We start from the raw sequence: 26,901 nt of genomic DNA, 5'->3' as shown, positions 1-26,901 counted from the left end.
TAATAATACCTCAGTACCTCACAGGGGTGTTGTTAATATAAATTCATTAATATTTGTGGGATGTTCCAATATCAAGGTGATGAGCACCATTGGGGAGTGTCTATACATATATGAGAGCCAAATCAGGCCTACAATCTGGATTCTAACTGACCACAGGTAGGTGGACTTCTGACCACAGAGCTAAAGACTTAAATCAACTTTCCTGCACAGCTGTAGTGTTTGGTCTATTTGAGAATTATTCCTGCACACAATTCTAATTTGATCTCTGATGCATCTGATAAAGATACGTAGAATACCAAATAAAGGAGCAAAGCACATTTCTCTCAGGAAAGCTCTAAACCCTGCTTGATGGAATGTGACAGAGGCATTAATAAAATAAAAACTCATATTGTGACATCGTATTCATTCTATCCGTTTAAGAAAAAAATCTGTCAGCTTTATGTTATGATTAATATACTTTCCAGTGCAAACCATGGTTATACCCTCCATAACGTATATATCAATTATAACTATATGTTGACAAAACAGTATACCAGAAAATTACTATTTTGCTCTGAAAAGTTATCATATGAAGTATAATGTGTGTCCAGTTACGACAGTTAGAAACATTGCTAATAATTTTATAATAGGAAAAGATACTAAGTAATAAGCTTCTGAATATACCTGTAAAGTCCATTAATGGCCAATCAATATTTTCTGATAACACAAAGCAGCAATACCTGTACATTTTTTTACTCTGAACATTTTTACATAGGCATCTCCCTGTCTAAGGCAGGTTTTGCATCTCCTACTAACACATTTATAATTTGAGGTCATAATGTTGGCCCCTGATTTCCTCCCCCCACCTCCTGTATTCCAAGTGTATCGACATACCGTATATAGCATTCTGAAAGCAATATTAAAATCATACCACACTGAGCTCTTTATTACCAGAGATTTTGGATAAAAAGTACATCATTTAAATTATCTGAATCAATAGGCAGATGGTAGCAACCATAAGTTTTTCCAACTTGTACACATTAGATTTAAACAACAGCTTCATGTTTCACATATCTGAAGAAGAAATGCTGACATAAGTCAAAATTGATCTCCAGTACATTTACAAATATTTCATTTCCCTCCCACTGGCATCACTGTGTTTGGACCTATGCCAGAAAGCAGGAACTTTAGCTTCCTCTTAGGATGAGGTCAATACTCCTTTATGGATGTGCAAAGAACGGCATGACTCATGCCCTCTCATGAGGATCCAGAGAACCATGCCCTCAAAAAACCAATATTCCATCAGCCAAGGAAGAAAGGAACTCCAAGACTTTTCCAATATACAAGGCTTTGTCCTGTATATCACTGAAATATGCAATCATTGTGCCACTAGGCTGGTAGGAATTTTTTGTTCGGGAGGGTACATTGAAAAAATGAAGGTTGCCTGCATCCTAATTTGACTTTCCATTTTGTTAGTCATTATTTTGGACCTTTGGTCTAACCCATTATGGTTGTTATGTTTTTATGGTCATGGTCTCATTTTTTTCCTAATCGTTTGAACTGAAATAGAAATTTCTCAATACTGCATGTGAGATGCAGAGTTTGCAATAACTTCAAAGAATTGCAGATGTTTACTGAATTTGGTGGGGTGATATTTGATGCTGCATATTGGCAAAAACAAAATCATGAGCATGCCCAAGAAACTTTGTTTCTTATAAACAATATTTCCTTATTTATAATTTTAGCAGGCTTTGTATTTTCATCCTTCAATAAGCAAAATTTTGCTGACCCAAGCCAGTGGCAGATTAGCCACTGGGCCAACAGAGCCTGTGCCCAGGGCCCCCGGCCAATAGGGGGGCCCTGGAAAAATGGGTGCCCCTATGCCCCAACCCACTCCTGCCAGGGAGCAGGATCTGGGTGCAGGGGCTTGCCCCACTCTGCCCCCGTGCTCCAACCCCGCTCCCCGGCAGGAGCGCCGGAGGAGGAGGGGGGAGGGAGGTGACTGGAGGCGGAAGAGGTGGGGAGGGGCCCCCACTTGCTCTGGCCCAGGGCCCCACAAAACAGCAATCCACGTCTGAACCAAGCATTACAGTTACCTTGACATGATCAATCAGAGTTCAGGTCACATGAGACAAAAGATGGCAAGTATCTCTCACTTGGACTTTGAGTTTGGGAGACAAGCTAAAGGGGTCAGATTCTAATCTGAGTTGCATCTGCGAAAAAGATGTCTTGTGGTTAAGGCACTACTCTGAGACTAAGGAGATCTGAGTTCAATTCCCGTCTCTCCAACTGATGTGTGAACTTGGGCAGACACTTAATCGCTCTGTGCCTCCATTCGTCATGTGCAAAATAGGGCTTTCTCTGTCTCCCACACTTTGCCTGCCTCTTCTACTTGGACTGGAAGCTCTCTGAGAGCAGGGATGGTATCTTATCATGTGGGTGTACAGTGCCTCGCATAAAGATCTCAGCTGGGGGCTTTAAGGTGTGACCATAATACAAATAAATAGCAATGATGGTTTACTTCAGTGGTGTTGCTCTTCACTTACACTATTGTAACTGAGACCAGAATCAGGCCCACTCATTCAGCTCACGGCAGCACTCTTACCAGTTGATTTCCTGAGGTCTAAACCCAGGGACCACTACCCAGCCTGAAGGTGCGACTGTGAGGTGGGTCTCTCTGCAAAGAGAATGGGAGAAGGGGGGGGGGGGGAAGAAATTCCTAACCATGGCCTGGAGCATCCACAGAGCCACTCCACTAGGCTACTTCATTTTATTGACTGATCTAGACCTCTGCAGTGCCGACAGGCAGAGGACCAGAAGATTACTGGACCTGCCCAGGCTCCCTGATCACTGGGCACTGCCACACGAGAACTCACAGCACAGCTGGTCTATGTGCTGTGCAGTGGGAGCACATCTGGTGCAAGACACTCATGCCGCTATCTAGACTCTCCCACGCATAGCTGAGCCACATCTGTTCCACTACCCGGGGGAATCTCCAGGGACATGGAAGTGGAGAGTGGATGTCCTCCTAAGGGCCAAATCCAGATGTCTTTGCTTGGGGTTTACCCGTGGCTTGTCTACATGGGGACACTCAAGAAAGTTAGTCTGAATTAACGAAGTGTGTGAATTAATAGTGGATTAATTAAACTGCATTAACCCCCTGTATGGATACTCTCATTGAGAATTAAAGTGACCTCAATACAGTTTACTTTAATTCAGTTTCAAAGTGAATTAAATTAGATCGAGTAAGGCCACTTTAATTCTGAATGAGAGTGTCCACACAGGGGTTTAATTCAATTTAACCAATCCACTTTTAATTCACACTGTTAGTTAATCTGTCCCTTGTGTAGACAAGACCTCAGTTCTTATGATGACAAGTTCTGTTTGATTTTAATAGGAGTTTGATTGAGCTATTGACAAGAGTGACGGAGACAGGGCCGGCTCCAGCTCCCGAATGAGCGGAGCGATTGAGCTGCTGCCGAAGTGCCGCCGAAGAGGAAGCGAGGCACTGAAGGACCCGCTGCCGAATTGCCGCTGCAGACCCAGAGGTGCCGCCCCAACAACGGACGGCATGCCGCCCCTTTCTATTGGCCGCCCCAGGCACTTGCTTCCTTCACTGGTGCCTGGAGCCGGCCCTGGATGGAGAAAGGTATTTGTTGGACAAAAAGTAAGATGGGCGGGGAGTGGGAGTGGAGGGTGGGGAAGGGGAGGAAGACTGTTGAAAGAAACCAGCATTACGTTTTATGGCCTGATTCTGATCTCAAAATACACCCAAGAAAAAATATATTCAGACATGTTTTGATCTTACAGAAACTGACCAAATATCTATTCAAAAGGGGAGAGTGGTAAACTATTTCTTATGAAGCAATAATCCATTTTTATATTGAGGATCAACACTCCAGTTACCAGCATATAAAGTCCATGTGGAATCTGATGTGACACTTGGCACTTCTGGTTTAACATACACTGTAATTACAGTGACAAATTTCCACCTCCTGAAATATCAGGTGCTGAAGTGGTTGCCCTAGAGGAGGAAGAAAGCTGGTGGGATAATTTTGACTGACTTTGGGTCAGCGAGCTCAGCTGTTACTATGCACTGGATTAAAACTGATTAGTCTGGGTGAAGGCGGTCTTGGGAGAGACAGGTAACTAGGGTGAAAGGAAATTGAAAATATTAAAGAAGAGAAAATGGGACTGGATAAAATACCTTCTGCACTTCCATACACCTCTTCAATTTACAAATACCCAAGGCTAGACTGTGTAGCCTTCATGCATGCTGGCAAGCACTTTTTCACATGAGTACTCCCACTAAAGGGACTACTCATGTGAGTAAATATTCACAAACATAAATTAGGTTTGCACATTCCGGCCCTGAGGTTCTACTTCTGCCATAATCATTCTAAGAGCTTTCCGACACAGAGAGCTGCACTCCTTTAAATAAAGGTGTTAATTTGAACTGATTTAGTTAAACTGGTACAAACCCCTGCATGGTAACTCTTATTTTGTTTTAAGAGTGTCCTATATCAGCTGAGCTTAAGTCAATTAGTTTTAAGCTAAATCAAAATAAGCCACTCAAACTGAAATAAGAGGGTCCACACAGGGGGGTTTCATCGGTTTAAGTAAACCAGTTTAATTAAACAGTGCAAGTTTGTCTATCGGAAGGACTAAGACAGCAGCAACCCAGACATGCTAGCAAGAAGCAAACCTTGTGCAAATCCCAACTCATCTTAATCAAACGTTAAGAAACAAAATCCGTTTTTGTATTCTCGAGTAAACAATGCAAAAAACTTTGGAGTTAGCAATCACATTTTTACTGGAGTCTATGCCACCTATACAAAGTCTGAAGATGTTGTTTGTACGTACACCTTTAATAAGAAGGCAGCCCGCAGTCTACCAAACTCTGCCAAATAAACTCTTAATACATACTGTATTTTATTCGAGAGTTGTCCTTCTCTTCCTCATGGAATATCTAATAGCTCTAAAAATATTTTCCTGGAAGAGGATAGACTCATCATTGTTAAGTATAAAGTATAGTTATGTAAGTAAAGCCAGCATGCTAGTATTGCACAAGGGGGAAAAAGCCTCCAGAACACAAGAAAATGGAATAATGTAATTCTCTCCAATACTCTGTTGAAAGAAAAAGGAAGCTGTTGACACAGCATCGTCACGATTCTTATAGCTCCAGGTGTCCTGGTGCTGCCGTGGGTTCGCTCTCCCTTTTGACTGCTCTGAAACTGGTAGGTGTCTTCCAGATCATTAAAAAAAAGTATTACAGCAGTTGCAGCAAAGTGTGGTACTATTTAATGTCTTGAAGAGTGAGGCTTTATTTCAAAATATCATATATATTTATATATATATACTTTTAAATGGTATAAAGTAAATTGTAGATCCAAACTTATAAGACTGTTGTTCATTCTTCATAATCACGAAAACTTTACCAAAGAACCATTTTTCTTTTTTGTTGTCAAAAATCTGGGGTGTTATTTCCATAGAATATTTTATTTCACACAGTAAAGCCACTGTTATTATCTGGTCAACAGTCAAAGTGCAAATAAGAAATCCATTTGGCTTGTCAATGCTTGAAGATGGTTTAAATTTTTAATATGTTGTCCTCTGTAAATCAGTGGTTCCCTCATCCAGGAGATGCTATTAGGTTCTTGGGTGAATCTGCAATGAAGTGCAAAATAATCAATTATGTACAGTATTTTACAAAAATGAACACAAAAGCTGGATTGATCGTCTGCTGGTGGTGTCACACGTCTCTGCCAAATGGGTGTCTGAGTTCATATCTTGAGAGGAGCATTTTGCTTTGTGCTCCAGCTTGGTCTGACGGTGTTCAGGAGGCATCATGGTCAGCTCCTGTAGGGATGTATGGGCAAGAGCATCTTTCAGCTCTCTTGAATGACTAGCTTGTGGAACACCAGTTATTTGCATAGAGAGACAGCTGAAGGGTTGGTTACATTAGATTACAGAGACTTGATCTACCTGAACATGCTAAAAACCCTATAAGGAAAACTGGCCATTGTTCAGGTTTCTATGACTCTGAAATAAGAGTGACCTATCAGACGTTGAAATTATTAGCTTCCTTGAGAAGACGTGGTTTTTTTTTTTTTTGGGTTACATCAATACACATAAATGAATAGTATGAGCCCTTCTCTAGTCAATTTAAGTCAGTAGCAATCCTCACATTGACTTCAGTAGGCTCAAAGTAAATTAGGAGAACAATTATTAGCAGAGCAGTAGACTGTATGATGGGATGCAGCAGTAATTGTTTTAGCAAAAGATATTTACTGTCTTGTGTTCTTTTCACTACTTTGAGGTGACCTCTTAATTAGAATGACTGTTACAACAAAAACAAAGGGCTTTAGTCAGTGCTCTAAATAGAAATTTAATCTGAAATATAGGCCAGCATATTAACCTGTTCAGCCTGTTAAAAAAATCCTAAAACCTTCCGGAATTTTCTTTCCAGGTTCTATTTTCTGCTGTCCTGATTTGCCATTAACAAATGATCTTCTGTGCTGGGTTTTCTCTCATACAGACTGAACAAATCCCACTCTCTTTGATGTACTACTGCAGCTATTAGCTCAGGCAGGAAGGGAGCTGAATATGCTCTGGGATTCAGGTTTCAAGGGACCATAACATCAGCTGTTGCTGTAATACTGGGCAAGTAGCAAACGTCTAGGAAATGTGAGTAGTTCTTTCACCTACGCTACTCAGGAGACAATATAAAAATGACCTGATGGCATAATATACTGTAAACTGAATGTTATTTATGAGAAACAGCTTGGCCTACTTGTTAGAGCAGGGGATATGAAATCAAGAGACCTGGATCCTACTCAACCACTGAATTGCTGTGTGATTTTGGGCAAATCCTTTAAGTTCTGTGCATTGGAGTTTTCCCCATCTGTAAAATGAGGATAAGAAATATACCTATTTTTGTAAAGTGCTTTGAGGGCACTATTATTATTAGCGTAGATTATAGTAAAAATAGGACAATTTGCTGAATCACCTGGATACTGGGTTAAATTCACACCTGGCACAGAGGGCCAGCACAAAGCCCTCTGAATCACCTAAGCTCTGACAGGAATGGTACAATGGAGAGTGGATTGACTGCACTGGGATGCCTGCTGAAAATCTACATGCTGTGCAAGGATCTCTGGCCCTGTATAAGTCTGTGTAGAAAGCTACAACTGGGTCCAGGGAAATGATCATGATCAGAGGGTCAGCAGCTACTATTCCAGTCCCCAACAAAGTAGCCCTGCTCATTGGCACCAACTTGGGAGGGTAGATTTCCACCTCCCAACCCATCCAGCCTCTGCCTACAGAGAGCCCAATCCAGTAGAGCTCTACTGGTTGGAATGGGTTGTGCACTCTGTGAGTTGCAGTGTGACCTCACAGCCAGGTCTCTGATACTTTTGTGAAGAAAGAGAAGAATCAAAGCTTTTCAAATCATCTCCAAAACTCATGCTGCTGTTAAAACAAGTGAAACGCGATAAAAAAGTTTGATGTGAGACCCAAATAAATTTAAAAAAACCCAGTTTCTGGCCAAAGTGTCAGACAGCTGATCTATCAATAGAAAATAAATCAATTTGTAGAAGCTGTGGACAGCTCTTTCAGTCTTGGGCTTGAACATCTTAAATACTCAACCATGTTAAAAGTTAAAGGGCTAGAGAAACAGGAATACTAGGTCAGATCCATGGTCCACCAAGTGCAATATCCTTTCTCTGACAGGAACCAGTTGCAGCCAACTTCAGGGGAAGGTGCAAGTATTCTTGTAACTAGAGCGGAATGAATATTTTTCAGTTTGGTGGCAGAACCAAAAAAAAAAAAATCAGAAAAGAATTGTTTCAAGTCAAACTGAAGCTGAATTGTTAGTTCTTTCTTGCTCAATGGAAACTGAAAAAAAAATCCGTTTTTTCTTTTCATTTTGTTTCTGGGTGGTTTTTTTAACCCCCCCCCCCCAAATGTATGTTTGTAACAAATCTAGCTTGATTGTGAAAGGAAAGGTAATTTCAAAATGAAAACTTGAAACGTTTCATTTTGAAAATGTCGAAGCAAACCATTTTGACTTTTGCTAATTCTTTATTTCATTTTAATTCACTGAATTTGACCCGAATTCATGAATGCTTTCATTTGACTGAAAAATGCATTTTTCAGCAAATAAACTGTTTGCTGAAAATATTTCATTCAGCTCTGCTTGGAATGAACAACTGTGGAACCTACCATAGAGGGAGTTTCTTCCTATCTATCAGTTAGGTTTAAGTTTAGGTTTATGCCCTGAAGCATGAGGATTTTTATCCCATATATAATTGTGGAAATGTTCATAGTCAGGATACCAGTCCCTGAGTCCCCCAAAGTTCTTTTGTGTAAGGAGAACACCCACAGCAAAGCAGATTAAGGCTCAGAATGACTTGTGCTAAACCCTTTTCTAATCATCTTGGATATATCCAGATATTGGCTGACTGGTGTTGCTCCTTCCTGACTCCTATCATTGAAATATATGCAAACAGAGACACACAGCCCTCACTCATCTGATCTGGGCCAATATATTACTGTAGCACACCTTTCTCCTATGCTATCTGAAATGACAATGGGCTTTTTAAGGAACAAAAATTAAATTTCTATTTCAGGAGTCGATTGCTTTATTTTGCCATTTAAGGATCAAGTAGGTGACTTCAAGCAAAGTTTAACTAATCCAAAAGTATAGGCAAGATTTCTGCCTTCGAGATTTAAGAGATAGTTATTAAGCGTTTTGCCACTTTGCCTTCATCAATTCTGTTCTGTAACAATGTTTCAAGGTAACAAAACAAAATGCTGCTAGAAGCTTACCCTACACAAGCTAATTAAAATAACTCCTCTGGGTACATGGCAGACATATTTTTTTTCATTTCTGAGTACCTGTAGGTTTTCAATTTAAATGAAATACAATAATCCATACTGATTAAATTGGATTGCACATCTGAATATTAATGAGTTTCACTGCTAAGTTTCTAACTATTATTACTAGATATTGACTATTACCTACAGCTTGGTTCACAGGATGCTGTTGGATGGTGGTGCTTAAGAAATTACAAATTCATATAAAAACTAATAAGATTCCTAAATTATATATTTGCAAGGCAGAATGCAAGATTACCGTAGGGTGTTACATTAAAAATCTAGCACAAGAACAATAATAATGTAAATAACAAAAGTTTTAAATTTCTCCTCACATTACTTGTTAAATATTTGCCCTTTCTGAAATTTGTGATTCATTAGGGAAAGAGTTACTAGGACATGTAATTGTTTTTATGCTATTTGGCCTAATCTCTAAGTGCTATTTCAATTTAGAACAGACAAGCAATAAACATGCGGTGCTACATGGCTTGGCCACTCCACAAAGAAATCCAGCAAGAAATTGGGACTCAGTGAATCATAGTTCCTTCCCCATTTTTCTCTTTCTTCTGGGAGAGGGCGAATGATTGACTAACTCCCTTTTTAAGGTGCAGGAACATTTAGATGAAGTCAAAAACATTTCTGCAAATGTTTCCTTTTTCAATTAACAAACTTGTAGGACAACATTTTTTTGCCAAGCCCTGGTGGATGATCTCTTCATTCACATGCCTTCCAACAGCTCCTGAATGTAGATGTTCTCCTGCTTCCTCATCCAACCAGGGCTCATTTCCCAATGGGGTGACTGGGAGATGACTGAATGGAGGAGGGAAAGCCAGTGTTGCCCAGCTGCACAGCACCACCATGTCTTTTCCCATGTGTTTGCGCCTTTCTGCACTGCACACTGGGGGCAGAATGAGCTTTCATTTTAACTAAGTCTACTGTAGATGAAATAAAAGCCATGGACTCAGAAATTAGCTATTACTAAGAAGTACTAGCCAGCAAAATCTCATTCCTATAACCCCCTGGCTTTCATAATTGTATCTTTAACCACCCAAAACGAGCCTACTGATAGGCTATTCTATTCCTTGGAGGCAATGACGTTCAGAAAGGTACACAGTGCTGAGATGCCAGTTAGAAAACCGGGCTCAGCTGAGATCTCTGAATCTGTAAACCTTTGACTGATGTAAGGAGAGGGTAAGGGTGCTGGCTGCTGACAAAGCAGCTAGCCAACCTTCTCTAAAAAAGCAAGATGCATTCCTGGTGACTGTAGAAGGGTGAGCAAGGGCAAGTGATTCTTTTTCAGTGGATTACAAATGGAAACATGACTTACTCTGGTGGTCTTGATTTTATTGCCAGTTGCACACATCCATCCAGAATTATCGGGTAATGTCTTGCATTCTTCTCCCTCTAAGCAGGGCTCCATTTCACACCACCATTTCCCAATCACTATAGAAGCTAAAAAGAAAAAGATAACGTTTACAACTTCATCTTGATAAATCATAATGAAAAGTGTGATTGAATGAAACAACAACTCAAACCTCCATTTCCCATTAAAAGCCCTGAAAATTAAATGTAGTTGCAAGGATCTCATCAAGTCGTTACTTATATTGCATGTCATTCTAACATGAGACACTTTTCGTAATAAGGTATTGTTTGGCATAGCCTCATTAGATATGTGTCCTTTCCAGGACTGTGACCAATAGAGTAACATGAAAAGAAATTGCCCTTCATAGAAGAAATCTAGCACTCCACTTATTATTTTAGATATGCAGCTCTCCTATGCCAGTATGTGCTCCACTTGTTTTCAATGTATTTAGTAAAGCTGGGAAGGAACTGGATTTTCTGTTCTGCAACGGAACTAAACCAATCATTTCTAAATTCCCCGGGAAACAAAATTCAAAAACTAAAAAACTTTTTGACGTAAACAGAATTTTCCATTGAAAAACTGTTTCGATGAACATTTTCTGACTGGATCTAGTGTTTAGCAGTTATCAGCATTTCTATAAAAATGTAGTTCATGAAGTAGAAAATGCAACTGCAGTGGATAAACGTACAGTAACTCTTACGTCATTTCAATAAATATAATCTAGTTGGTATATTTACCTATAATCTCTCATATCCTGCCAATTTATGCTACCATCAGTATTTCCCAGTATTGACCAGATTGTACTGCAAAGATATAGAGAACCAGAACTATCAGAATTGTCTTAGTGCTGTAGCTGTATTAATTTAACTTTAGTTTGTATTGGAACTACCAACTGCTAATGACACAGATCCATGTATCCCATCTTCCTGTTGTATGTCCCAAGCGACCCACTGACTCAGATACAGACCCTTGTTCAGCTCCCACGTCTTGACAGCAAGAAACACTAGCATCTTGTGTCTTAGCCATTCCCCCGCAGTCCAGAAATAACACTGTATAAATGCAACCATTTCATTGGCTCCTCTACTCACCAAACGTATAGTGAATGAAACACCGCATGGCTCTGTAACACTCTGAAATAATTCAGAACATCACAATAGAAGGCAAGTGGATAGTGGGCAGTATTATGGGGTCAGAGTATGTTTGTGGAAACAGAACTATGAATTTCCTGACATTCAAATATTTATTTTAGTAACCTGAACCTTAACTTTGAATTTCCAAACATTGATCATTTTAATAACTACAGTGTTCTAATTATATAGTTTGACTGTAACTAATGTGTGTGTTTACAACTTGAGTGTATCTTAATGAAGTTTTTTTTTTGCCTGGGAATTGGTCTCTGTCTATAACCTTAATTGTATCTTAATGACATTTTGTCTGGGGATTTTGACAAAGTTTATCTGATTTTGCAATTTCCAGCTAGTTGTTGCATGAGTTGCTCTGACTTTGGTTTGTTTCCCCTGATGCTTAACTATCAAACCTTCTCATGTGATGTAAGGGTATTTAACCCATTGGTATCTCCCATGAGATCAGCTTCAATATTTAGGCCCATATCAGCGCATAGCCTATGTTTAAAGTTTAAGGCTATCTTGTGTCCCATGTTCATACCTTGGGGAACACTCAGAGCATATGGATCAAAGTACGCCTTGCAGGCTTGTATTTCACACATTGATCCCTTTCTTATTTAGCTGTGTCATATAATTGAGGTCTGCAAAAGATGGAGTCCTGTTTTGAAACATCTGAAAGCAAGTCTGCTTTGTTGGTGGGGGAGGGATAGCTCAGTGATTTGAGCATTGGCTTGCTAAACCCAGGGTTGTGAGTTCAATCCTTGAAAGGGCCATTTAGGGATCTGGGGCAAAAATCTGTCAGGGATGGTACTTGGTCCTGCTGTGAAGGCAGGGGATGGGAAGGGACTCAATGACATTCCAAGGTCCTTTCTAGCTCTATGAGATAGGTATATCTCCATATATAGTAATGGAGTACTATAAAACTACATATCTGTATCTTTAAGTGGGCAAACCACTTAAAAACATCACAAAACCTCAACCCACATGTCAAAGAGAACCAAAGGTAAACCCTTATCAGACACAGAAGTGTTTAGATAACAATCCCTTCCCCTCTAGCTGGGCCCTACCACATCTCCTTTGTTGATGTACCTCTGAAGATCACTGAGCTGGAGAGCTTGGGGCCAAGCCAATCCTGTCTACAGAATGGGGGGTGGGATCAGGCATTTTACAACAGAGAGCAGAAGGGAGCTGCAGTAAGGACAAAGCCCAGGGGGCTGTAAAGAGACGGCAGAGAGTGTGAGAGAGAGACTCCCACAGGGAAGATCCTAACCTAAGACCACGGGAATTGCTCCAACTAGGAAGGACTGGGCATAGCCTGCTAAGGCAGGAAGAACTGACCAGACCTGGGGCGTTTGGGCTGTACCCAGCTTTAGGGAAGACTTTTGCACTTTCAGTTAATAAATCAGATCTTAAGGAGGGTTGTTGTGATTGGACTGGAAGAACCCTCTGTGGAGTTTATTTGGGGATGCAAGAGGGGAAACTAAGGTGGCAGGCTGTGTGCAGTGCTGCCCTAAGGCCACCAGGGAGTGCTGTGAGGCAGCCACTCATCTGCAATCTCAATACATTTTGCCTTGTACATTGGACTAGCAGGGGTCATCTTAATTTATAGAAGATTCCGAGGCTGGAAGAGGTGGGTGGCTGTAGGGAGAGGGTTAATGCCATGGACTTCTGACCCAGAGAAAAATCAAGAGCATGCCAGATTTGACTAGAACATCAGGGAGATGACTGACCTGAGACCCACCCACACCAGGAGATTTGGAGGTTGTTGGAGAATTTTGTTGACTGTAGAAGTAAGGGAAAAGGAGTCTAGGCTTAAGGGATAAAGTTAGTGGAAGGGGAAAGGAATTTAGGGGCCAAGGGAAGGTTAGGGTGGTGTCAACAGCATGGGAGAAGTATCTGGTTGGACTGAAGGGGTGGAGACAGCTGGAACATGGTTAAAACAGTGGACATGAGAGAGAGAGAGAGAGAGAGACTTTGCTTTGTATTCTCCCCCCCACCCCTTTTGGAGGGGTGGGGACTATCTGGCCCAAGTATTCTGAAATTCACTCGTTGCAGTATACTTCAATGTGCCAGTCACATTGCTCTAGCAGACCTGATGTGCATATCCTCCAGGTCCACCTACCCTACTGACATTGCTGCTGATCTTAGCTCCAAGGGGGCAATTGCCTTTCCCCAGCACCATTCCAATTTAGTATTTTCTCACTGGTTTTCCAGTCAAGTGCAGGAAAAATGAACTACTGCCAAGGACTGGGGAGAGGCCGAACTCTCACAGATCCACTGCTCCATATGGGAGTGGAAATCTATAGGCAGAAGACCCAGCAAAGAAGGGAACTTGCCTGACATAGGGCCCACCGTACCTTACAGTGAAGGTCTAAAACTTTTTGTAAATCTGAAACACCGAAAAAGTTACCATCAAGAGTCATTAAAAAAAAATTGAGCTTCACACATTCCACTTGAGCAGGGTTTTCCAAAGCCTGGTTGGGCATTTTCCAAATAAAACAAAACAAAACAAAAAAAGGGTGTGTGTTCATGTTGGGAAGGTTCATTTAGTTTAAAATATGGTGCTGGGTGGAAGGGCCTGATTTTAGGCCGCAATTCTCCTCTGAAGTATGGTGGAGAGGCTTTGGGATTGGAAAGCGGGTAGGGTCCATGGAGGGGAATAGCTAGTAACATCCCACTGCAGCCAAGCCTCTTCTGCATTACATGAGCTCTGCTGCTCCACACAGGCAGTGGACATGGCTAGAGTAAAGCGGAAAAGGCTCAGGAGTAACAACTGAACCTATCCCGGTCCTTTCTCAGTGCAAGTTACAATGCAAAAACCTTGTGAGTTGCTGCTAACCTAAGCAGTCATAGCTCAGCCCTACATTGCTTGTTTAAGATGCAAAGAGAAGGTATGAGCTGGCATAGTGACCACACAAGGTAGAAAGGCAGGGAGAAGACTCATGCTGCAAGGCAGTTCTGCGAGGCAGCACAGACATGCTGAGATCCATGGGAAACGGTCCTACATTTTCTGTTGATTTCTGGCTCCTGCTAGTGCTGCCCGCCTTGCCACCATGTCACAGCAAGGGACAAAGTTCCCTCCTGGGTCATTTTAACACAGGAAAAGGAAACCTAAAAGGGTTTGATAAAATGAGCTGTTGTCTTGACTGACATAATTTCTGGAGCTGGTTTTCCACGGAGGTTGGAAAATTTCACAAGCCGGAGAAGGCACAGTGCCCTCTTCTAGGTACCATGCAAAGTGCCTGCAAATTGGAATGAGAACCGTGAAATGAGAACCATGGTGGAGAGATCCCAAAAGACCCTGATGGTGAGTTCATGCATCCATGAAAAGACCAAAACTAGCATAATCATGTTCAACTTACAAATTATACCCTTTCAAGTTCACTAAAACTTAACAGGCATTTGGGAAATGATCCAAGAATAATAATAGACATATCATTGAAAGGGCTGGTCTACACTGGGGGGGGGGGGGGATTGATCTAAGGGCTAGTCTACACTTACCGGCTGGTCCGGAGGCACGCCATCGATGTTCTGGGATCGATTTATCGCGTCTGGTTAAGACGCGATAAATCGATCCCGGATCGATCCCGGAAGTGCTCACAATCGACGCCGGTACTCCAGCTCTCCGAGAGGAGTACGCGGCGTCGACGGGGGGAGACTTCCGGCCGCGTCTGGACCGCGGTAAGTCCGGACTAAGGTACTTCGAATTCAGCTACGTTATTAACGTAGCTGAATTTGCGTACCTTAGTCCGAAGTCCGGACTAAGTGTAGACCAGCCCAAAGATACGCAACTTCAGCTACGATAATAGCATAGCTGAAGTCGATGTATCTTAGATCGATTTACCTCGGGTCCTCATGGTGCGGGATCGATGGCCGCGGCTTCCCCGTCGACTCCGCTTCCACCTCTCGCTCTGGTGGAGTTCTGGAGTCGACGGGGAGCACATTCGGGGATCGATTTATCGCATCTAGACGAGACGCAATAAATCGATCCCCGATAGATGGATTACTACCCGCCGATCCGGCGGGTAGTGAAGACGAACCCATAGATAGGAATGGCCAGACTGGATTAGACCCATCATCCCTCTAGGCCAGTATCCTGACTCTGACGGTGGCCAACTTCAGAGGAAGGTGCAGGAAACCCTGCAGCAGGTGCATGAGGGATAATCTGCCTCATGTGAAAGTCTTGTCCTAATCCCAAAGAGTTAGACATTGTCTTAAGGCCTGAAGCATGAGGTTTTATAGCCTTTCCAGAACTCTTCGTTTAGCAATAATTATTGCAGCTAGGCATTGAGGGATTAAATTGTATCAACAAATGTTGATTTCACTGTATGCACGCAAACTGACAAAAACATTTCCATCCCTAATAATCAAAATATAAACCTAGGCAAAGGCTATGTCTACATAATTTTCCACAACTGTGAAAATTTAAATTAATAAAAAATGAAAAATTGCTTAAAAATAAACATTAATATTGACTGTCAACATTATATAAAAATTGAATTCTGTCAAGCCTAATTATAACTCTGAATAGTTTTGTTATCCAAATATATATCTATTGCCTCTTTGATTCTTGCTAAGTTCCTCGTTGGCAGCCTGCAGAGAAATCTTATGGCAGAGAGTTCTACAATCGGACTATGCACTGTATGGAAAAGTATTCCTTTTGATCAGGGTTTGAATTTGCCTCCTTTCAGTTCCGGTGAAAGTCCCCTGTTCTTTATCACCACTCATTCTGGGGAGAATTGCTGCTCTTTTACATTTTACTTGATTTGCAAGTTATACTCCTGCATCTCCGTTCAAAGAGGCAGGTAAAAGTTTTCCAATGAACGGTGGGGTTTTACTAGTTACCTTGGCTGGGGTTTGGTATATTCTTTAGAACAAATGACCCAGGAAACAGAATTTAGTTTCACACAGTATAGGCTGTTAACGTGCTTGTGTGTGAGAGAGCAAATTGGTAAGATTAAGCTGCTTGTTCGTTAGGGAGGTCTAGAGTCCAGGCCTCGTGGGTGCTGGAGAACCACAGCTTTTCTGATGTATTATCTGTTAATTTCAGGATTCCAGTGACAAAATCATGTTTTAACCTTAACTCAGTCACCAGACATAGAATAACATCATGGAGCTTGGATGTTCAGATCATGCGGAATTAGAAGCTCACAAGAAACCCTCCAGTATGGTGTTCCTTGTGTTGTCAACATCTGGGGAATATACTGAGCTCAGATGTTTTTCATGCAAGACTGATTTTATGGAGCCAGCTGCCCCCCGCTATTTAGGATGGGGAGAGAAATCAGATACGAGAAAAAAGGAGATTTGGCTACTGCTATTATGACTTTCCTGTCTCTTGTTAGCCTAAGCCAAAAATAGTTGTTTTTTTTCCCAGGAAAACTAATTTTTTAATGGAAAGTTTAAAATATAATAATCTACTTAATAGAGGACAAACAAGAAACCGCCAAGTGGTCAGAGCATCAGCAGTATCCTTCTTTAGTGTATGAAGGGCTGTGTTGAGCTAGGATACGGTGCAAAGATTCAAGGAGCATGAAAATTATTGAAAGTAATCTTATCTCGGTTTACATAGCTCTGTTGCATTTAAAAACACATATGGTTTCCCTGAAAGACTAGAATGGCTGCAAGGATCTGCAAGGATCTGCTCTGAACTCAGTGGGTTTCAGTCTGCCAGGGCTCACGTGAACCTTTTCTGTTTTGCTTTGCATGCAGGGACTGGGGTTTTTTGTTCTGCATTTGTACGGCACCTAGAACAATGGGGGTCCTGATCATGACTGGGGATGCTAGCTACTACTGGAATAGAAATAATATTTCCACTTTGAATTTCAGGATCAAATAAAAATCCCCAAGTTGCTGTAAAACTGTTGAAAACACCAACATTTGCCCAATTTGATGTCAAAACCATGCGAATATATCAAGTTTCTCATCATTTCCAGCCAAAACCCTAAATCCAACCAGACTTGTTCTAGACTCGGGGCATATTTAGCAAAAGGTTCACAATCCTTTTGTTGAAAATGACTGGTGTTTCCGCTTTGTAATAAAACCCAAGCTGTGTGGGTCCTCTCTTGTTTCAACATTTTATTACAAAAGTTTTTTACAGCTCCAAGTCTGGCATTAAACTGGGGGCCAGCTTGCGTTATTAAGGCACAGCCATGAGCAGCCGGTTGCCATGCAGGGGCAGTTCTGGGAGGCATCGTGAATGGACATATCAAGAAGTCATGGGCGCAAGTACTCAGATTTACTCCTGCTAATGAATGGTGGGTGTAAAACTACAGACACAAATTTTGCACATGCAATTTCCCTTTGACCTCCCTGTTCCTCAGCTTATGAAATGTCTATAACAATATTTAAGTCACGGCATACTATGAGATTGAATTAATGTTTGCAAGGCATGAAAAGAAGAGCCTGACAGAAATGCAAAGTATTGCTAAGTATTTTGGCCACTTTTTACAACTGTTTTGTGAGGACAAACTATACACCAAGGTATTATTTCCTATAATAAAACTACAGGAGCAATCCACATCCTTTTGGCTTTGATAAAGTATACATATTTTGTTTTCACACAAGAAAGAGAAATATTACTATACACCTCCTCCTGATTGCAGGTATGAAGTTACTCCAGGAATCACCAGGCAGAGAGTTAGGTTGCAAACCCAGTCTGGCAACGTTTGCAATAATGGAAAAGTTGTTGAGTAAGTGTAAGGCATTCTATTTTAATCTAGTTCCCACTAGAGAAGATTGATATAAATAACATTTAAATAGAGAACACATTTCAGATGCCAGCAGTGAAAAAGACTTTGTCAGCCTAATGAAAAGATATCAATTTTCTCCACTTTATTCAATAAATTGAGAGTCATTTTCTAAATGGATTGGATTAAAGGAAAGTTCAAACTCCCAGTGAGAGACTCTCTCCACTGATGGAGACTTTAGACAAGGGAAATAGCACAGGGCTAGATTAAAACCTTTCAGGCAGTTTCAGATCTATAAAAATGATACAGACCAGAACAGGAGTATCTGTAATGCTGTGCTCACCTATTCTTTAAGAAACAAAATCTCAGGAAATTGAATGAGGCACATTGTTTCTCTTATTTCATTAGAATGTCATGGAGTGCAGAGTGAATTACAAGCCTGGGAACTAGAAAATTCAAGGAGGAGGAGAAGACTAGAATGAAGGGATATGGTGTCTTAAGCGTTATGTATTTCACAAACATACTAAGATGGCATTTACTCAGGGAGTTGTAAAGTAGGAGTCGGATAAAGTAAAAGAATAAAAATATAAAACAAAAGATTTCAGGTTGACTAATGCTAACAGAAATACAAGATGTTTTCTGTTGGGAGTTCACCAAGCTAGCTGCTTTAATTCAACTTTAGAAACATTAATGCAATGCTCATGCAGTGTAATACTTGGCAGTCTTTTATAGTTATCATTTTTATTATTTTTTTTCCAATACAACAAAAATACCAGATGATCATAATACACAAAGTAAGTAAAGAGGGCTAGGATAAAGTGAGGGGATGGAAAATGACATATCATTTTTGGGGGTCTGCATTAATAGCCCTCTAAAAATCAGCCCAAATAGCTTTGAACTTTTTGGGCATTCCCCTTGTGTGGAAATGCCAGTTGTACGTTAGCTACCAGGTCAGCCATATCACTGGGCCAGGATACTTTGCAGTCTTTGATAACTGATTGTTGGTGTTATTGGAAAAGCTGATATTTTCCCATGTTTAAAATATAAGCATACCACAATCATTGATAACAATTTGGCAAGGGATATCTAAGGAACCCTGATTGCCTTGGTTTCTGGTTTACCGTATCAGTTTAATTGTTTTGTAATTGTGGCAAAGAATAAAAAGACATCATCGTATTGTTATTTTTCTTTTATCGCTTTCTAATCTTCTTTCCAATTGACTGCTGCTGTTGCAGAAACTTTAAGCACTGGAGCAGAATATATTGCTTTTTGTATAGGACTCTTGCTGTTTTTCATTACAATATATTCAGCAGCAAGATTTTTTTTTTAAAGCACGTATTCTAAGCTTTAAGGAAGGTCTGATTAGATGGAAAAAATACTTGATCTTCACATTTAAAGGGAAATTGATCTTCAGAGATCAACAAGGAGGTTGTTAATTCAACAACATGAAAAGAATCCCTTGTGGAAAAGCACTTAAACTGCCATATTTCAAATCAGTTGGCACAGTGCTTACTAAGTATTTGAAAAGTGATACTTTAGTGTAGAGTAGCTTTGTTACCCCCTATCAAAGAAATACAGCTCCAGAGGCAGTGTTGTCTTAATGTCATGAGCAACAGACTAGGAGCGAGGAAATTCTGAGGTCTAATCCCAGCTCTGCTCCCGAATTGCAGTATTGCTGTAGAGAAGCCATTTAATTCCTGTGTCTCAATTTTCTATCAGTAAAAGAGGGATAATATAACTTACCTAATTCACATGTGTGTTCTGACAATTAATTATTGTCTCATTGTTTTCTTGTATTCCCGTTTGTCTCCTGTTTTATACATAGCTTGTAAGCTCTCTGGGGCCGGGACCATCTTTTTGTTCTGTGTTTGTAAAGTGCCTGGTCTATGATGGGACTCCTACATGTTGCAGTAATATAACTAAATTAATAATAATAATAATCAATGTTACATGCCCTTGGTGCTGTGAAGCTTTAAAGCACTGCAAACATGCTGAACATATTAATCACTGTAAAAGGGCAACCCTGGGCCATGAAGACAATATTTTAGCAAATCTTCATTATGCACTTTGCCATCAGTTTGAGGCCTGGTTCAGCAAAGCGTTTAAGCACGTGCGTAGCTCCATCCCTATTCAGCAAAGCATTGAAGCGCATCATTAGCTTGAAGCACACGCTTCAGTGCTTTGCTGAATATGGCTGGCTGCTGAATTGGAGATTGAGTCCTAAACGGCCAGCGTGTTGGCAAAGAACTTCTGGACCTCGGACAGTTCATTTTGGGAGGGGCTGTCAGCTGCAGCTCCATTGGGGAAAGGAATGGATTTGTCATTGTCTGTGAGAAATACACATTGGCCGTAAAGAGAAAAACAAATAGAAAGGAAATGGGAGGGAGGGAATCTTTTCTTTTAAATGAACCTCAGTTAAACAATGTCACATGACCTTTAGGACCCCGAAGGAGCCTGAAACCTTGAGGACCTCTCATTGTGATACTCTTGCAGCCTCTTAGCTGTGTTAAACTGACCCACCTTGTGGCTTACAGACCTTTGCAGATTGATACTGTTTTTTGAGAACACCAATTAGAAAAAAACCCTATATTCTAACCTGAACTCAGTTTTCAAGTTGGATCAAGACCAAGCTCCAATCTCAAAAACTATTTCCATTTCCTTTTTAGAAATTCCAATTTTTAAAAACACACTCTCAGGCCAGTCCAGAGGGCTTCGCTTAAAGCAGGCAGCATGCTACTAACTATGGTGCGCTTAAAAGTCCTACTAGGCTTAAAAGCTTGTGGGGTGTCCACATGCACTCAAAAGAGCATATAGATGGTGCACATTTTATAACCTGGAAAATAAAACATATATCCAGAAAGCAATAGGAGGAAAAAAGCTACTGGGAGGTAGGAGCACAAGTCCCATTGAAAGTCAAGACTTAGATGCTTTTGAAATCCCACCCGTTGGGGCTGATTTTTCATCAAGGGACTGACCAATGTTTAGGGCACAAAGGTTTTTGGGTAATTATAGAAAAAAATCCTCAGAATGTAACTGCATCCCAGTGAAAAATGCTGTCCACCATTTTACACTTCTACATGTATGTAAGAGTTCTCCTCCTGGAGGGTTTAAAATTTAAATCACTTAAGCACCACTGGAAAAAAGCAGCCACCTCTGGGGAGGAATGAGGACCATGTAACAGTGAATAGTAATGCTATACAGAGTCTGGGACATGCAGAGAAGAAAACGGAATTCATCTAAATCCGTAGGGGGCATTTAGGAAGACAGAATAAAATTACTTAATTGGAATTTGTTGAGGCTAACAGGTTTAATTAATACCTTACTCTTGCAAGAGGTACCATGATATTAAAGAGCCAGGACCCTGGTTTTACAGCTCATTTCAAAAGACAATGGACAAAACTCATATCTGGTAGAACTCCACAGACTTTGATACAGTTACACCAGGGATGAGTTTAGCCCAGTTCTCCCCACAGCGTTACATCACATCCGACAGCACAGCGCTCCACCTACCGCAATAAACAGAGGAGGTGCTGATGCAGGGCTGACTCCGAGGGAAGAGTACAACAATGAGAGGTACTCGAGGAAGTTCCCTACCCTTTCTGAAATGAAAACATGTTCTTCACTTCCATTAGTGCACCAATTATCCTGGGATTTAGGCACTACTTAGGTCACAGAGGTGTTCTTGGTGAGGTATCCCTTAACATCTCACAAGCTTTGTTTACACTAGCTTGTAGGGAATGCTGTAGTTATGCCACCTGGTCACAAAGGCAAATTTGTAAAGATTTTAAGGACAACCACAGTATTTTCAATATTCAGTGCCGAGTTACAGCATTTGCTGGAGCTAGAAGTGTGTATCAGTAGCTTTGGCTTCCAGGGTTTCATGGAAACCTTTTTTGGGGGGGGGGTTGGTTCACGTAAGGTATGTACACTTTGGGTGAAATCCTGGCCCCAGGAAAGTCAATGGCAAAACTCCCATTGACTTTACCCTATGAGTTTTGCTTAGAGTTGCAGGTTTTCATGAATTAAAAAACTAAGAGTGAAACTCAGGTAAAAACACTAAATGTTGTTGGATTTCAGGATGAAAACAATTCACCCATAAAACTTTCTCACAAAATTATATACCATCCCTGGGTCACTCAAAAAGTTTGGTTTCCGTACCTCTATGTGAATCTTGTTCTAGAACATTTTTCACTTACTAATCCTGCTCTCATGTCACATACGTGGCTTTTTGTATATTCCATACTGCACTAGTCTCAGATGACCAATATTAAACATTTTTCTTTGATAGCTATGTATCGTAAATGATTTTAATGAAACATTCACAGAAACTTTGTGTTTGTCTGGCTTTGCTGCAAGACAATGCAGAGCATGCCTTGAGAAAATGGATTTTTTTTCCAGAGGCTGTGCGGGCATCTATAACATGGAGGCAGGTCAGGCTTTAAGTAATAAAAGAGACTACGGGTGAAATCATGGCCCCATTGAAATAATTACCAGTGGAGTTTTGCCTATGACTTCAGAAGAGCCAGACTGTCACCCAGTATTTTTGGAAATTACAAAAGTCATGTGCAAAACAGCACACAATATAGATACAGGGCCAGATGCTCAGCTTGTATAAACCGGTGTGTGTAAATCAATGGCAATTGACAGTAACCGAGTATCTGGTCTTTATAGGTGTGGTGTCTTGGGGCTGGTCTACACTGGGGGGAGGGGGGGGATCGATCTAAGATACGCAACTTCAGCTATGCTAACAGCTATATACACAGCTATTTGCGTAGCTGAAGTCGAAGTATCTTAATTCGACTTACCTGGCCGTCCTCACGGTGGCAAGTCGACCACCGCGGCTCCCCCATCGACTCCGCTTACTCCTCCTGCCGAGGTGGAGTATGGGCGTCGATTCGGGGATCGATTTATCGTGTCTAGACGAGATGCGATAAATCGATCCCCAATAGATCGATTACTACCCGCCAATACGGCGGGTAGTGTAGACGTGGCCCTAGTGTTTGACACATTCAAGCTGGGAGTGGATCACATGAAATAACCTAACAATCTCTCAAAGCACTAATGAGATTAATAAAAACATTAAAGTGACCACTCTCAGAGAGTGAAACTGAAATATATATACATTCAGAAAAGGAATTGGGGGAAAAGATCTTATACAGACTAATCATACTTGCTGTTGCTGTCATGGATAGAGTGTTGAACTGAATCCAGCCCTGTGTGGGCAAGGAAGCTGGGAGCAGGCTGATAAAATATTTGTGCAATTTAGCACAGTTATTTACACCCTATTTGAACTGCTTCTAGATAGTCTCGTGGACGCTTAACCTTATTGTTATATAATTAATGAAATGGCAAGGAACTGCGGCATAATTATACATTTTGGAAAGACAATCTCAAAGTGCTTATAAATATTCACACGCACGTTTCAGGCTAGGGTTGAGAACTGGAATGCTATCAAAGAAGAAAAATGCCAACACACGATGTAAAATTTTCAGCAATAATAATTCATTAAGAAAATGAAGGGATGGGTAGAAATATGGAGCGAGAAGAGATAAGCTATAAGGTGAGGGGGGATGTGGGTGAGTAGAGGTTTATGGGTAGCCTAATAGTGTGGCACTTTCTGCTACGGGCAGCAAAAATCATAGATCTCTGATGAATTGTTGGGTTCTGATGCTGTTGTAGAAACATTTGCTTACACAAAACATTACATGCCAGGAAGTGACCAGGCTAAACCGAAGAGCTAATTACATGCCAGCTCCCTTTTGCTAGTGGAAGTGAGTCAAGTGAGTACCCAGGAGAAACAATTATCTGTTTTTTCCCTACAAGCAAACCACATCTAGGTCCTGATCCAGAACTTATTACAATTGATGGAAAGACACCCATTCACTTCAATGGGCTGTGGTTCAGGCCTCTAATGAATTTCAGGGAAACCTTGCTGTCTGTAAAACTCATTCTTCAATCCCCTTCATGAGATTGACCTGAGTGAGGAGTAAGTTAAGACTGCAGGACTGGCCCCGGGTGTAAAAGATCTATTACGGAATTTTAACTGAATTAGGTCCCTGAAACACGGCTTAGCAGCAAAGCACTGTGTAATTTTCCCTTTGTTTTTCCCATTCCTTGGTGGGGGGCGAGATTAACATACATACAACACACAACACTATCCTTCTTATGCAACTCTCCGCAGTCCAGTGAAATAATTAAGCGTTATCAGTCAATCTCAGTGAAAAATAATCCTCGCTAACACATGCCTGACACTACCTTTAGCTTGTACGTGCTTTCCCCCCCATGACTGATTTTTACCTTGAGACACTCATTATATTGTTATTAGTATTTATTTGGTGCTGCAAATCTATAAGGTGCTTTATAATCAGCGGGCCAGAAGCTGAAAAATTCTGATCTGCATCCAAATTTTGAACACGGCAAAATCGGGAAATGCTTGGCTCTGGAGTTTTAGGTCAGGACCAGCTCTACCCAGGATAGATAAGATTTGCCAAACCAAGTACAGGATCACTGCTGAAGATTACCATTAGAAGATGAGAGATGAAGCAGAACAACAGGGATGCATATGTGCGGTACAGCAGTGATCCTTCACCAAACAGACAGGCTTCAACGAGTTTATGAAGGAAGAAGGAGAGGGGACTTGAAGTATATTAACTCAGCTGTTGCTCCAACCATAAAGGGTGGGAAGAAGGGCTGGAATATAAGAAATCACTGGATCCAAACACCCCTCAGCATTTGGGGTGTTCACAGACTCTGAAGCCCTATCTGGATCTGAATACCAGGGTAGGCCCATGGCTTTTATGGGGTGGATTCACCCTTGTGTGTCTATCCCTAATAGTAGCAACATGGCTGAGGGCCTGAGTCTCCTACCAGGTAATTAAATATGGATTTTGTTGCTAAACTGAGTGAAGTTTTATGTGAAGCAATTCGGCCAAGGCCATATAAGTAAGAGCTGGATTTCAACTTAGCCATTTGCCTTCTATACGGGCAGGGCAGCTCACAGCCCTGATTCTCATAATTCATAATTCTCCCCTGCTCACCCTTTGCTCTGGGGGAGGAGTAAATTACTTCATCCCTTTTTATACAGTAGGTTACTATCCCCATGAGACTGGTCTGTTGATTTGGCCAGCGAATGGAGTAGAAGTGAAGTCTCATCCTACTCCCCATCCCTCTCCCCACCTGCTCACAGAGGGGAGTATCCTCTGCTAGGTACGCCATGGTAAGGAAGCAAAGTGGGGGCCTTTCTCTGCCTTACTGCCCTGCACAGCTGAGTTAGGGCTGTGAGAATCCAGCGCAAAGTTAGCGTCAGAGCTAGGAATAGATCTTGGTGGTCCCTGCTCTCCAGCATCAGGCTGAGTCCATTCGACCACACTGCCCCTCTACAGACTGGCATATACACAGGCAGGTTTCCAGGAATGGTTCCATCAGAGCATTCCATAGCAACGCCTGCCCGCTCTTTAACAGAGGGATAAAGTTCCTTCCTTTCTGTTTTGTTTTAATATTTTCTGTCTGCAGCATTAACACCAGTGGCAGATAAAAGGAATCACAACGTGGTAGCATCAGCGAGCGTCTTTAGAGAGTCTTATGCTCTGGCTGATAAACTCACATTGTATTTTACCTCAACACATGTGACACAGATGGGAATCTCCTTCACTTATGACAAGATCTTTTCTACCAGGAACAATGTGAGGGGGTTAGATTGTGCCAAATAGGTGTAGGAGCTCATTGGTGGGGATGTGAAGCCACAACGAACTCCGGGAGGGATGGTGTCTACCTCCTGAAGCTTCCTGCTGGATAGGGGAAACGCTCTGGTTGCATTTCCTTGGGCAGCTCCATCAGGGCATCTGTCTGCCAGAGAGGTCATCTCTGTGTCAAGCTCGCCCAGCGAATGCATGTTTTTTTCTTTATAATAGCAATAAAGCAGTCTAACTAGTTCATTGCTGGGCCATTATTACACTTCTCAGGTAGCTGAAGTCATCTGCAGTTGACCTAATGCCTCATAACACATTCTTGGTACATCTTCTTCCCACAGAAATATCCTGCCTGTTGTGTCCTGCGGCCTAATAAAAATGCACACCCATAGATACACACGCACAAAACACATTTTATCTGATGGATGTTTATGCAGAAGAATGGCAGACCTTCATTATTTTACGATTGGCCTTTGGCATTCTGGTTGGCTGAGTGCACAGACGTATTGGGGCAAAATCATCCTTTCTGGAACTCCATTAAAATCAATTGTGCTACAGGAAGAAATGAAATTGGCCTTTTCTGTGTTTCAGCTCATCAGAGGCCATCTTAACCATTAAAATACATTTTTAATAAGTGGATTTATAGCTGACCAGAGTGTTCTTTTTTAAAGGGGTTATTGTGAACAAGGCTCAGATACCCAGCACGCTCATTGATTTGCAGATTTAATTAGGAATGACAATCTTACTTTCTTAACTGTCTTAATCTTTAATCTTACTATGAAGCTGAATGGCAAGTGTCATGAAACTCTATGCTGGCTGCATGGTGATACCTCGGAGATAGATCCTAGAAGCTTTCTTGTGGAGTTAACTTGCAACAATCCTTGTTGAAAACAGAAGCAAAGTCCCAGATTCTATTGGTTAGTGCACGGACAGGTGAGGTACCTAGCTTCAAATGGTCTCTGTTGTCCCTATCACAGAAGAAAAGGCATAACTCCAGACCAGGGGTGGACAATCGGCAGCTCCGGAGCTGCATGCGGCTCTTCAGAAGTTAATATGCGTCTCCTTGCACAGGTGCCAACTCCGTGGGTGCAACGGGGAAAAAAGGGTGGGTGCTCAGCACCCATTGGCAACCCTATCAGCGCCGCCCTTCTCCCGCACCTCCTGCCCATGGGCAGTCCCACCAA

The 26,901-nt window shown here is 41.5% G+C and overlaps 1 protein-coding gene across 4 annotated transcripts in view; it reads right to left on the bottom strand.

The window, feature by feature from the left end:
* Positions 1 to 898: 898 nt before the first annotated feature.
* The window catches only part of TAFA1 (TAFA chemokine like family member 1), a 353,183-nt gene continuing 327,180 nt past the window's right edge, over positions 899 to 26,901 (bottom strand). For all 4 annotated transcript variants that reach the window (XM_065550707.1, XM_005297814.4, XM_005297813.3 and 1 more), the window contains exons 4-5: positions 10,184 to 10,308; positions 899 to 5,646 (exon numbers count right to left, since the gene is read on the bottom strand). In XM_065550707.1, the coding sequence (XP_065406779.1) occupies positions 5,629 to 5,646; positions 10,184 to 10,308 (143 nt within the window). In that variant the 3' untranslated portion in view covers positions 899 to 5,628. The remainder of the gene's footprint in view (positions 5,647 to 10,183; positions 10,309 to 26,901) is intronic.

The sequence above is a fragment of the Chrysemys picta genome, chromosome 7, assembly GCF_011386835.1.
Source record: "Chrysemys picta bellii isolate R12L10 chromosome 7, ASM1138683v2, whole genome shotgun sequence".
NCBI classification, from domain to species: domain Eukaryota; kingdom Metazoa; phylum Chordata; order Testudines; family Emydidae; genus Chrysemys; species Chrysemys picta.
Note: the sequence above shows the minus strand (reverse complement) of the source record. Positions and strands in the feature narration are given on the sequence as shown.